The sequence below is a fragment of the Manis javanica genome, chromosome 13 (assembly GCF_040802235.1).
Source record: "Manis javanica isolate MJ-LG chromosome 13, MJ_LKY, whole genome shotgun sequence".
NCBI lineage: Eukaryota > Metazoa > Chordata > Mammalia > Pholidota > Manidae > Manis > Manis javanica.
In genome coordinates this window covers 61,548,067-61,562,412 of record NC_133168.1, presented here as the reverse complement: position 1 = coordinate 61,562,412, position 14,346 = coordinate 61,548,067, and the positions used below count along the sequence as shown (strand labels likewise).

Genomic DNA, 14,346 nt, shown 5'->3' with positions numbered 1-14,346 from the left:
GGCTTGGCATCTTCTGCTTCCTTCTTCTTGGAAGTCAGCTGTCATGTAAAAAAAAACTAATCCCAGGAAACCACTGTGAGAAATGCAAGGTTCAAGGAGAGGCACTGGAGGATGAGACACCACATGGAGACAGACAGAGGCCAAGGAGCAACAAGGCACAGATGTGTTAGTGAGCCAAGTCAGTCACTGCGTTTGGGGTGGTTTGTTGCAAAGCAGTTGATAACCCAAACACTGTTCCGAGACTCTCATCTTACAGATAATAAAATGGAGGTGTAGCAAGGTGGAATAACTTTCTAGATATCAAACGGGCATTCAGCAAACATGGGGCTCATATAAAGGCCATCTTTTTTCAGATCCCACACACTTTCCAATAAAATGAGCTTCAGGGCCTAGGTCATCAAGACAATCACCTCAGATCCATGTCACGTGTGCTACTGAGTAATTAGAAATGGTGAGTCAGTTAAAGGCAATGACTGATGTGACATTATAGGGACTCGTTGTTTGAAAATACATATCAGTAAGATGTGACTACAGGCAATTAGAGAAATGCAATATATTTTTAAAAATTCACTGAAAAATGACCATAGTGTTACTCCAAGAGTTCCTTCCTCTTACTATTTAAAGAGAAGGTTTCCTGAAAGTGTTACAGAGGAAAAAAAGTAATTAAAGAAACTGTTAGGGAAATACATGTACAATAATCTTAACTTCCTTCTATGCCAATGAGACCAGAATTTAGGCCTCAGGACTCTTCACATTAAGTGTAAGTGGGGCTGATTTTGTTGCCATTCCTGGGATAGAAAGAGACAGGCTGGTATGGTGGGACCAGAGCCCAAATGGTGCTGAGTTGGACCAACAATGGGAAGTCACTGAACCAAAACCAGGTATTTCTAAGATTGAAATAAAACAAGCCCCCAGGAGACAGCACCGAGACCAAACACATACAGTATTTTTTGGTACCAGGAAAATTATAGAGAGGAAAAAGGAACAAAAATGACTGAAACTAAGTTTAGAATTGGCTGGTGATGACTGGTGACGGGAGATCTGCTTTATCATGCTCAGTCAGCTCAGGGGTCCCCCTGGCCAGAAGTAACAGGTGACTTGATGACTAGATGGACCCCACTGCCTTCTCAAACCACATGACCTGTGATGCCAGGATTAATCAAAACGTTCAACCTTTCAATGTTTTTAGCTTATTTCTTTGATAAAGATGTTATTTAGAACATGAAGGGAATTTCTTGACTCCTCATCAAGCTCAATGCCATGGGGAGGTAAGTGCTTTCTGCTTACCACAAACAGGCCAAGCAACATCTCTGTATAGGATTAACATCTGTCTTTCCTAGGACCTGTTTAGACAATGCATTCCTGGAAGGATAGTGTTCTATTCATCTTTATGTCCCTAATATCTAGGAAAATGCTAATATATTGTAAGGGTTTTAATAAATATTACTAAGTAATCTGTTGGACAAATCCATGTATCATCTGAAAAATTCTGGCATCTCCTTCACTGGATAATTTTAGACTAGATCATAAACTGAGGCTTCAATGAATAGTGCAAATGTCAGCAATGGGGAACAAAGCTTAGATTATCAAGGCTGACTATGAATGTAATACTGGTTAAGAGCTATCATTTCACTATGAGCTGAAACTCTATATATTCTACCTAAAATTCAAGATAGATATAATTGGCTCTACTTTATCAGTGAGGAAACCCAAGTTAAATGACTTGACCAATGTCAAACATCTACCAGTGGCTAAGTCAGGAATCAAACCTACAAGTGCCCAGCTCCAAAGCCTGCCCTCCCCTCTCTACCATGAACTTCCACAGCCCACCGCAGGGACATGGCAACTGTCATGTGTTCATGGTCTTCAGGCCAAGCGGATGGCCTTCTCTAGTGCTACCTGTCCTCTTAGGGCTCATATATCTACTTCAGCACAGATCTTAATAAGGGCCATCTATATTTTATTGTATGTGACTCTGTTTCTAGTGTTCTATCCAAGCCCATAGATTCTAAAATTGAAAATTTTATTTTAAAGGTGAACTAAGTTTGATCAAGTTCATGATTAATAAGGCATTCCTCCTACCAGGTCTCTTTCCCAATGTGGGCAGTTTAACAAAAATACCAGACTTATGAGATTCCCCATAGCACCCACTACAGCGTTTTCATAGAGAATGACTGGCTCGTGATCTCTTTTCTTTACACTTGAAGTTCAAAGATAGGTTAAAATGCAAAGTGGTACCTTAGTGGGGCTAATAAAATAGTACTAAGAAAAGAGAGAAGGGATGGCTCCTTTAGGCTATCAGAAAGTTCAGTGTTTGACAGCAGAGGTGGAAATATTTACTTTCAATAATTTTTTCCTTTAAACAGATATGTACTTCAAAAGTTTAAAAGTAAAACAGTTTTAATGTGAAAGTTAAATAACAGATTTTTCTGCCAAATAACTTATTGAATAAAGTATATTATTTTTAATCCAATCACTACATACTAAGAAACTACATGTTTCATCTTAAGGTCAGAAATAACAGAAACCCAGAATTGCTTGTTATAATAATGGGGATTAGCATGTGCTATTTTCATTCTAAAGTAAAATATACACTAAGGCCACTAATAGTTTTTGTATCTCTGAGCAATAAGTAACATTCCACTATATTTGTCTTTTAGTATATAGAGGAAATAATTTTATCAGTTAGGTAGAAAATACTATTTTTAGAAATTTTTGAAAACATTCTAAACTATTGCTTTTTTCTATTTTCTATCTTTAAAAAGTATACTTTTTTTCTATCTAAAAGAAATTATTTTTCTCTGAAGGGGAAAACTACAATACAAATCCATTTTCTTTCTTTTTTTTTTTTTTGAGAGGGCATCTCTCATATTTATTGAACATGGTTGTTAACAACAATAAAATTCTGTATAGGGGACTCAATGCACAATCATTAATCAACCCCAAGCCTAATTCTCAACAGTCTCCAATCTTCTGAAGCATAACGAACAAGTTTTTACATGGTGAACAAGTTCTTACATAGTGAATAAGTTCTTACATGGTGAACAGTGCAAGGGCAGTCATCACAGAAACTTTCGGTTTTGATCATGCATCATGAACTTATACAATCAGGTCAAATATGAATATTCGTTTGATTTTTATACTTGATTTATATGTGAATCCCACATTTCTCCCTTATTATTATTATTATTATTTTTAATAAAATGCTGAAGTGGTAGGTAGATGCAAGATTAAGGTAGAAAACAGAGTTTAGTGCTGTAAGAGCGCAAATGTAGATGATCAGGTGTGTGCCTGTAGACTAAGTATTAATCCAAGCTAGACAACAGCAACAAAACATCCACAGATGCAGAAGATTTCTCTCAAAACAGGGGGTGTGAGGTTCTAAGCCTCACCTCTGTTGATCCCCAATTTCTCACCTGATGGTCCCCCTGCGACTGTGCCTGTCTTAGGTTGTTCCTCCCTTGAGGAATCTTACCCGTCTCTGGCTAACCAGTTATCTTCTGGGGCCATACAGGGAAATGTAAAGTTGGTAAGTGAGAGAGAAGCAATATTGTTTGAAAAGGTTAGCTTTTTACTTTTTTGCAGATTTATGCCCTGTGGCTTCTATGCCCAGCTTCATTTTCTTAAAGTGCTGTCCTTCGGGCCTTCAAGTCTCAGGAGAAACAGAGGGAGGAAATGGGCTTCACAGGAGCACTGAGGGCCTCTGGCTGTGCTCTGGGGCTCAGGGTTTGATCTGCAGGGGAGATGTCATGTGCCTTCACAGTACAAACACTAGGTGTGCAGAAGAAAACCTAATCATGTGCATCTCCCCTACAGCCTAGAAGTCTAGCACAAAAATCTATGTTTGCTTCAACACAAAATTAAAATGAAAAATCCTCTCTGTTACAGTTAGAGACAGACGAGCTTTACTTTCTGAAAACAGACAAAAGTTAGAAAGGACTGTTTCTAAGGTATGGAAAATTGTTTCCACACGAGGCCAGTTAATCATTTAGACTCTCACTGCTTGCATACTTTGCACCTGCCGTGATTTTTACTCATTTGCCTGGTCATCCCCTGCCTGCTTTTCTGAAGTTCAGCATTTGAGTAACAAGATAGCTGGGAATGGTGGATGTGGCAACCTGTATTTTCCAAGGATAGTAGCAATAATACCTCCAGCTCACATGTTCTTCTGCAATCTGGCCTTGCCACTCCCCCGGTGCAAGGCAGAGTGTGGATAAAGTGAAGATCCTACGGCCAGGATTCTCACCTGGCCCTGGTCGGCTAGCTCACTACACACATGTAGGCAATACGTTGTTATGGACTCTACATAAAGAGCTCTGCCCCATGCTCTGGGCAGCTGCACAAGAGCAGAAGCTGGAGTGGCAGCAGCGCCAAGGACAGAGAGGCCCAGAGGTAGAGACTGGCTTGCTGCATGCAGACCTGCTCTGAGTGGACAGGATTCTAGTGATTAACCTGCCACGGTGGGAATAAAGTTGGGTAAAAACCCTTTCACTCCAAGGACATTCCATTGTCAAGTTTTTGGTCTCACTGAATCCATAGAGAACTTGCCCAGGGCTGAAACCCATTAGTAAGACATAGAGCTAAGTCTCCTCCCCTTGAATCTGGCTGACCTTAAACCTGCTGGTACCTAACAGAACATAGGGGAAGCCTGGGTGCCTTCTAAAGCAGGCTCAGAAAAGGCATGCAGTTGCTACCTGGTCTCTGGGTGCACTTGCATTGGGAAAGCCAACCATGCTCTAAGGAGCCTGACAGCTCTGAGGCCACTGTGCTGATGAGGCTGCTATGTCACAAGGCTGCATGTAGGTGTTTTCGTGGACAGCCCTAGCTGTGCCTATGCCTTGAACAATCCTCATCAAAACACCAGACATGTAAAGAAGCCATCTCAGACCCTCCAGAGCAGTCCATTTGTTAGTTGAGTAGCACTGAGTGGCCTGAGTCAACCTTAGGAAGGGCAGAAGAATTGCCCAGCCAACCCCTGACTAAATCCCTAACCCACAAAATCTGTAAGACATAATACAATTGTTGTTATTTTCAGTCACTACATTTTGGGATAGTGCACTGTACAGAAATGGTGACTGGAACTGGGCTATCTAGGAGACACTAAATGACAGGTGTATAACCAAAAGCCCACAACTAAAAGGAAAGGAGAATGGAAGATAACTTGTACAAAGGTGTATAGTTTTTTTGCCAAATGACACACCAGCTCTCCTATTGAAAAACAACTAAAATGCTGAACATAACACTTAAAAATTATCTTAAATAAGATGGTAAGAGGGTAAAAAATACTCTGACAGAAAAGAACAAATGAATATGATGCTGAGGAAATAAGGTCATAAGCAGAGTACTGCAATTGGCTTTGACCTTGAGGCATTTGCTATGTTGAACCTGGTGACATGCAGGGGTCATTTTCATAGCCTGGTGAGCTATTGAGGACCACAGACGGAATTTGCCCAAGGTAGAAAGTCTGATAAATGACCCTCCTGCCAGGAAGTGGGGCCCATCTAGTGTACCCTCACTGTAAGAGTGAACTAGCATTTCTGACCTCCACAGGGACAGCTTAGTGAGCTTAGTGGGTAAGGGATGGAGGATGAAAACCATGCTGGGAATCTGAACTGATAAGGCAGCTCTCACATGGGCTTACAGCCTGAATTCATAGTGCTAAGGCAGCCTAAATTAACTCACCTTGATAATCTGCCTTCAAAATAATAAAAGATAAAATAGGCTTTATGACAAAAAGCTTCTTGAGTTAGCTCATGATAAAGGGTTCCTCAGGAAAATGTAAATATTCCAACGTTTTATACACACACACACACACACACACACACAATCTATTGGCCCTGCCTCAGAATATATGAAACAAAATTGACAGAATTATAAAGAGAAGGAAGGAAAAAATCCATAAACATAGTGGGAAATTGAACATATCCCTCTCTTGGTATGAGACAGATCAAACAGACAAAAAAAATGAGGATACAGAAATTTGAGACTAACAAGCTTGAACTTTTAGACATATGTGGAAAACCATACCCCCAAATGGTAGAACACCCATTGTTTTCAAGCACATATTTTCAAGGACACTTAAAATTACAGACCATATATTTTTAAAATCCCAATACTTAAGGTCACACTCCAGTCACATTAAATCAGGACCTTTGGAGATGAGATCCAGGCATCAACATCTTTAAAGCTTCCCAAGTGACTGCAATGTATAGTCAAGGTTGAGAACTGCTGACATATAGGGTCATGTGTGGCCTTCAATGCTTATATTAGAAAATCAAAAAGGATGAAAATGAATGATTGAGAGAGTCCACCTTAAGTTAGAAAAGAACAGCCAAATAAAGCCAAGAAAATTGGGAGCAAGAAGGTAAAGCAAATAACAACATAGAAAACAAACACAGACTAGAGATGATCAACAAAGCTAAAGGCTAAATTCTTAAAATATTAGTTCTAGGTTAATTAAGAACTTAAATGTGAAAAACAACTATAATGTTTTAGAAAACAATATAGGAGAATACATTAATGATTTTGGTATGAGAAAAATTTTTTTCAAAGAACAAAGTCACAAACCATACAAAGATTAATAAATTCACTGTATTATAAGCCAAAAGATGCCACAGGAGCACGAAACATCATAAATTGGGAGAATATATGTATGTAGTTGCAAAATATATAACTGGAATAGTGAAGAGCTCCTATGAATCAATAAGAAATTGACAACCCAAAAGAAAATAGGCAAAAGACAGGTACTGTCCAGAAGTGGCCTCATTAATAATTGCTGAGAAGCAAAGTAAAAGAAGAATGAGATGTTATGTCATAACCACTAGGTTGTCAAATAACAGAAATAAAAACAAAAAAAAGCCTGACCATCAAATGTTGGCAAGCATATGTGACTATGGGAAGGGTTACCTTCTGTTGCTGGGAGGTAAAAACTGAGCCAATCATTTTGGAAAGCTGTTGCTATTGCTTAGTACAGTTCAACATTCACACATTCTAGGATCCAGCAATTCCATCACATGGCATACAAGCTAGAAAAGTCTTAGATGGGTGAACCTGAAGACAGGATAGGAATCTTCACAGAATACACTTCGTAAACCTAAAAACCTAAAATTTGGAAACTAAGTAATCAACAATTGAATGAATAATTACTCTGTGACTTATACATACAACAAAATATTATGTTTCTATGGAAAAAAATGAACTATCACCTAATACATTAACCCAATGTATTGTTTGAGTGATGTAATACCCAGAAGAACGTTGTATGATTCCAATCACGTAGACTCCAAAACCAGCAAAACTAAGAAATACATATGTATTATTCAGGGATATATATGAAGGCAGTTAAACTACTTAGAAAAAAAAAGAGAGAGTGACTAACACACACCCAAAAAGAGAATGGAAAGAAAAAAGAGAATGGTGGTTACTTCTTACGGGAGAGGGGAATGCAGGTGAGGAGGCGCACACGGGGGCCTGTCCAGGTATTCGAATTACTCTAGGGAAGTTCCTAACCTGGGAGGTAGGAATCAATAAAATATGTGCCTTCTTTTTATTATTTAAATTTCATATGTCCTTTGCCATATGTGAAAAAAATGCCCAAAGACTGTGTAAGACAAGACCCGATTTAGGGTTAGGGTGGAGAAAGAGATGTTGTCTATTGTTAGTACTCACCATACAGACTGCATCTGACCTAAAGCCTCAGTTTTCCTTGTGGAATACCAGAGAAAGTGCAGAAAGAATACAGATAGTGGTAGAAACCACTCAAAATTAAGTGTGAAGTAGAAAAGGGGAGAGTAGAGGGCTGCTGATTGAGGGTTGTGATTAGGGGAAAACACACAACAGTCTCTGCTGTTTCACACCAGCCCTGAGAGAGGGCTCCCAGATCTGGGGAGACGAGTTTTTCATAGTCCATGACTTCTTGCAGGAGACCTGGATGCAAGGGGTAGGCAGCAGACAAATGGCAGGCTGAAAGGAGGCTCCTGTAGTCCGCACCATGCTTAATGAGATGGAGGCCTTGCCCCCAGGTCCCCCCACCTCCACTCGCCCTCTCCCCAACAGGCCTCCATACACTTTGTCACTCAGTGCAGTTGTGTATGTGACTGTCCCCTCTGACCAGGCCACAAAGCAAAGCAAGGCCAGGCACTCCTCCTCTGACAACCTAGGAAGTGCCACAGGGAGTGGGCGGCGAGTGGCTTTACAAATAGAGCTGCAGGCGTGAGGGCAAGAAACCACATCAAGCAGTTCATAGGCAATTCTTGGTAACCCATACATGACATTTCCCTCAGGAAACATGGCAGTGATTGGCAGTGAGCTTAACACAGGACTTGAGTATTACAGTCTTCCTCATCCTCCCCTGGGGTCCCTCAGTCTGAGCGATTTCACCTGCGTTGGGGAAGCCTCTTCATTTAGGGTGCAATCCTCAGCCTGTGTCCCCCATCCCACCCTCAAGGTCCCTCAGTCTGAGCGATTTCACCTGCGTTGGGGAAGCCTCTTCATTTAGGGTGCAATCCTCAGCCTGTGTCCCCCATCCCACCCTCAAGGGTCTCCTCGCCTTTTCTACATGAGCACTGACCTGTGGCCCCATTGATTATGTCCAATCTACCAGTTACTGACTTTTTCTCCTAGCCAACCTTTCCTTTTCTTTTGGTTTCTTTTTCATGGCATATAAGATTCACATACTAAAAAATCACCACTCCTATGAGACTCTTACTTTCCAAATCTACTCACTCAAGCTTGCAGCCTCCACAGTCCTCACCCCACAAAAAACTACCCCATCGTGTATCTTCTCCTTCACAGCCAAGACTCCTGAGGGTGTGTTTTATTCTCATTGTCTCCATCAGTCAGGCTTCTTCCCCTAAGTGCCCCTCTCACCACTTCTGACCTGACGCTCCCCACCTAGGCTGTAGCTTCCTGCAGACGTTTCTTCTCAGTGTTCTGCTGCTGCCTCTTCGTAAATGTTGGGTCCCCAGGTGCTGCTTCAAGCCTCCTTCCTTCTACTCTCATTCTGAACATTCTTCCTTTGTGATCTTACTCCTTCCTGGTTTTCATTTCTTCTAATGCGCTAATCATTTCTGAATTTGTATGTGCTTGATGCATAGCAGCTGCTTTACCAAATGAAACCTGCTATTAAAAAGCATCAACACAGAGTGTAATTAAATACCTAGTTCTAGCATTAAGACTGAGTATGGCATGAGTTTATTCAATAAACAATTTTGTTTAGAGACAAAAACTAGCAAATATTATTTAGGATATTAGGGAAATACCAAAATTAAGAATTTAAAAACAAGTAGCTGGCAAAATTCTTTGGCTTTGGAACCACAGTACTCATTAAATAGTCCTTCTCTGTGATGGAACCCTCTATGTAGTTCAGTTTTTCTGAACCGTGAGACATAATATAGATTAGGGATTGGTAAACAATGGCCTGCAGGCCAAATCTGGCCCATCCTCTGTTTATTGAAACACATAAACAACCATTCACTTACATACTGTCTATGGTTGCTTTTGTACTGTCATAACAGGGCTGAACCATTGCAACAAAGACTATATGATCCACAAAGCCTGAAATATTTACTCTTCGGCCATTTATAGAAAAGTATGGCCGTATACAGATCAGTACCTTTTTCACTGTTAATATGTCCCTTTAACATGATAACTTGTATAAGTTATATTCTCTGATAGTGAGGATAACTCATGGTTGTGGGAATCCCCCTTCTCCATCCAGCTTTGAATGCAGACAGATTTTATGGTAACTAAGAACTACTTTTTTTCTGAGACTAACTTGAAAGAACTACATTGATATTACTAAGTATATCACTTAAGTGGCTTAAATAAAGGCAGAAAATTATTGGGATATTTGGATTATCTAGCCTCCTAGCATGACTGAGTTGGTGGGGGTGGGGGTGGTAAGTGGACACTGGAGTTTTCAGAGAAGCAATAAAATCACATATAAAATCAGGACTCAAGCCATTGGGGTTCTTGCCTTGTCAGCAGGTGTTAACCTGGCCCAGGGCTTGTCGGCCCGGCGATCATAGTCGGGAGAATCGGTGACTTCTACATACTCGTTAAACCGCAGGATCCTTCGAGCTTGTAGCTCTGCCACTGTAGGTCTGAGGCTGAGCTGCAGGAAGAGAAAAGGACAAGTTCAGTAAACCATTTACAGCTTCATGGTGCCAAGTTTTCTATAGAGAACTTCAAAGTTATGGTTAAATAAGGTCACTTTCAGATGCCCACAAAAAAAAAGAAAAGGCAGTGGCAGCATCTTGGGAATTTCTAATGAGAACTAGAAAGCAGTGTGCCCTAATTTTGAGGCTATAAAAATCATCATTGTTAGATAGGTCACAGTCATTGGCAAATCCCTGCATTATGCTATTTTCCCCAACCTGCCTGGCATTGTGATAAAGGTCCCTGTCATTCCTGACACAAGTTACATGACTCAACAGAGACACAATAGTCTGGATATAGGATGGCTGGCTTAGGGATTGAATCTCTTTACAAAAGCCTTCTAACTTTTAGAAATGACAATGAAAATCTATGTTCCTATCATATTAAACCTGGATGTTCAGAAATGCACAAAATTATGACACAGAAATGGTTCAGGGCAGGATGTGTCTATGGCAGTCTTCTCTGAGAGGCTAAGGAACCAGGCCCGGATTTAACACTAACCCTTGGCCAGAAAAGCTGATGTGAAGGAATGAGGAGGATGTCTTTTTGGAGGACTGCACTTCAGTAGGGCCGTAGCTGCTTAAAATCAGCTGCAGCCTTTAAGACACTTCTAATAACTTGGGATTCTTCCTATAGTCTGCCAAATTTAAGTTTATAGCTATATTAAATCTATCCAGCCCTGTGTGTATTTGCTTTCCTCTCTTGGTCCTTTCTCAAGCTGAAGAACAAGCCAGAAATGGTTCTAAGAGACTAAGAAGCCTGGTCCCTGGTTGACAGGCAACATCTACTTTCTGCTACTGAGGTTCGTGTTTCTGTGGCCTTCCTCAGTTGGGAGGTATCATAGTATTGTCAGACAGGTAGACCCAGGCCTTTACCCATAGGGTCCATTTTCAGTATCTTTTCTCTGTATATATGGACTCTGTACATAGCCAGACTATCCATTGTCTAAGTGGTCCTCTTTAGAGGTGTTCCTTATTTGCAAAGGCTTAATTCTTAGAAAAATTAAGCACTAATACAAAAAAATTAATGTTTTTGTGGTCAAAAATATCCCCTTTCCTGGACTTCATTTCCTCTTGGGTAAAACCAAAAGCTGAACTAAGTCAATGTTCTAACATTCAAGGCATTCGAGGATTCTTAGAAGGCTGGGGTCTACACCTTGAGCCCACTTGAGCAGGATATGGTAACTGCAGCTCCTTCTATCTTCATAAAGCCCTGGTAAGGAATGGGCAAAGGACACTTGCTGTCCAGTCTATATTGCTAGCTTCTTAATGCCTCTTCAGAGCAGATGGGGTTAAGGAGGTGCAGAAACCCTTGCCTTTAGGGACCACCCAAAAGGCATGTGACCAGTGGCCACACAGGTTAGAAATTCTTCAATCCAGTCTTGCCCTTCAGGACTATGCCAGTGATGGGGTAGCTGTTAGTGCTATGGGTGTCCCGTACCTACAAGCAGGGAGCTCTGTATGGTAGAGGCAAGTGGGCACAGAGGTAAGAGCAGGCTCTGTTGCCTCCTGGAAGGGCCCAACTAAACTGAGAAAAGACCATATGTACGGCAGGGATGAGCCTGGAACAATGAGGGACTGGCAACAGCTACAGAATGGTAGAAGAGCCATCTCTAGAAACTGCTTATAGAATCTTTTTCAGCTTGATTATTATTTGACATTTGGGGTCTTCAAGAAAAAAAGAGATGAATTAAGGATCTTTTTCCCTAAAAACCAAAAGCAAAACTCTTCTACCTGCCTTTGAATGGTTTTGCTGTGGACTCCCCAACCAGCCCAGATATATGTGGGTCAGGTCACACCTATCACTGCAGATGTCATATTTTACTCATCCTGCCCCATCCAGCTGTGAAAGGTTTATCTGGAGAATACTGAGCAAGGATTAATAATGAAATACAAACTCTGACAGTGTTTAATTTTCCCAAAGACTACTGTTATTTTAACACTTACAGAAAAAAGTAATGGTTCTGGTATCAGATTTATATTCTCATGAATGGCTGGAAACAACTGTGTGAGGCTGGATCAAACAATTCAATCAGGCTGGATGATCAAGTTCACTTATTAAATTACTTGTCCAGCTCAGATATGGAATAATGGCAAATTTTCAGTGTTAACATTTATCTAATATTTCCAAGACTGCATGGCAGGTGTGAACATTTTTTTAAAACTATACATTGAATAATGGTTATCTCTGAATAGAAGATGTTTGTATGATTTTTTTTGCTCCTTTTTGCATTTAAAAGATTTTTCACACAGATTAAATATTAGTTTTATAATTAGTAAATGCAACTTAAAACTTTAACTTTTCAAAATTAGCACATCATGCAATTATAAATATAAATATAGTTCATACTATATGCATTACACTGATTTTAATGTCTATGATTACTTAGTAGACTAATAGGAATAATTATTCCTAAATAAGATTTACATGTTGAGAGCTGATTCGCAGTTAAAAAATGAAGTCTATCTGAAAGCACACAGGCTCACTAACAGTCACAGTTTCATCACCTTTCTGCTGAGTCTGCGTTTAAGTTCCATTTTTGCTTCTTGCTCTTCTTCTTCATTCTTTTCTATTTTTTAATGGAGTAGGGGGAGGAAAGGCATGAAGACTTAGTTACTATAAATGGTTTATAATCACAAAAATAAATCAGGCCACAGTTATTTAACAGAATATTGATCAAAATATTCCACCAACATCTTTAAAAAGTCAAGAATTTGCAGAAAGATCAATTATTAATTTATATATATAAATTAAAATTATCTACATATATATCCATAAATATTATTGACATAAATAATACATATTTTCAGAAAGATCAATTATTATATATGTATAAATTAAAAATATTATCTACATATATATCTATAAATACTATCTACATAAATAATATAGCATATTCCTTATAGGTTGGTTTATCAACTAATTATAAACCTTTTTGCTTCTTGTCTTCTTGTTCGAGTCTGAAAAAGCTGTAAGACTGCCCATGTTCTGGCGAAAGCCTTTCGTTGGTGATCATCTCATACATAGGCTTATAAACACAATTTATCAGAATTCAGATAAAATTTACTTCTGGGTCTGCCCTTCATGTGAAAATCTGATATATATCAAAGGAACAAATCAGAATCATCTGATGCATGTCTGAGTTGCTGATTTCCATGTAATCCAACCAAAATACTTGATTTGTCTGCTTTGGTTTCCAGAGAAACAGAATGTAATTGTTTCTCTGAACTTTGCTTTCAAACCAGAATGTTCTGAATGGGGTTATGGTGTACTGTTATGGAGATAATTAATTTTCTTGTGACTTAGATTTTCCAAAGTCTTCTCTTTCTCTAGTGCTTTACCAAATAGTACAATTTGGTGGCCAACTTCAATGAATGCTATCCAATAGATGGGATTAAAATAAGAATTTCCAGAATTTTAAAAGAAATAAACACCTTCATTTTTTAATGGTTGCTTATTTGATAAATTATTCTCTGTTGCTTCCTGTAGCTCATCATTTGTGAGCACAGATTTTACTTCTTGGATAACAAAACTTATTAAAATTACCTTTTAGGAAGTACTATTATGAATTCTACTGAAGGCAAGTCACACTATATAAAGACTCAACCAAAATAATAAGAAATTTAAATAATAAAATCATAAAAACATTCAACCAAAGGGTTGAGAAAAAAGTCTCCTCTATGAAAAAATAAATTTATTTTGAAAATTCAAATAGACTTGTTACCACTAGTATTGCTTTGATCATGAATAAAATATTGGTATTCAATATTTGCAACATCTGTATTTATTAGTTGAACATGCTAAATTCTCCATTAATTCTCCTTAACTGGATAGGGTAAAGTTTTGACATTCTTCTGAAAAACCAATTTTAATTAATAAAAAAGAGGATGACCAGTCTGGTTATTTATACAAAGAGTGAACATAAACTGAAATCACCCTGCAAGACAAGAAAGCAACTAGTGAATGTGCTTTTATTAAGCATCTGTGAATGTCATGCAAACTTTGTTATAATTCAGCTTTATTCCTCTGAAAATACTGTAGGTTTTTCTAATTGCTTCATAAAATATATATCAAAATCCTTAAAATACATCCTTAGGGCCAAACAATTACTGTACATGTGTTGGGTAAGGCATGTGGATTGTAAATTAACAGACAAGTGCTGAACTTGTGGTTCATGTGATTCAAACT

General features: G+C 39.0%; 1 protein-coding gene and 1 long non-coding RNA gene across 9 annotated transcripts in view; one reads left to right on the top strand and one right to left on the bottom strand.

Annotated features, from left to right (window-relative positions):
* Nucleotides 1-14,346, bottom strand: part of PHACTR2 (phosphatase and actin regulator 2) — a 252,289-nt gene that overhangs the window by 20,018 nt on the left and 217,925 nt on the right. For all 8 annotated transcript variants that reach the window (XM_073219694.1, XM_073219695.1, XM_073219690.1 and 5 more), the window contains 2 exons: nucleotides 12,666-12,727; nucleotides 9,977-10,114 (listed from right to left, as the gene is read on the bottom strand). In XM_073219694.1, coding sequence (XP_073075795.1) covers nucleotides 9,977-10,114; nucleotides 12,666-12,727 — 200 coding nt within the window. The remainder of the gene's footprint in view (nucleotides 1-9,976; nucleotides 10,115-12,665; nucleotides 12,728-14,346) is intronic.
* Nucleotides 1-14,346, top strand: part of LOC108398115 (uncharacterized) — a 44,795-nt gene that overhangs the window by 22,356 nt on the left and 8,093 nt on the right. The window lies entirely within an intron of this gene.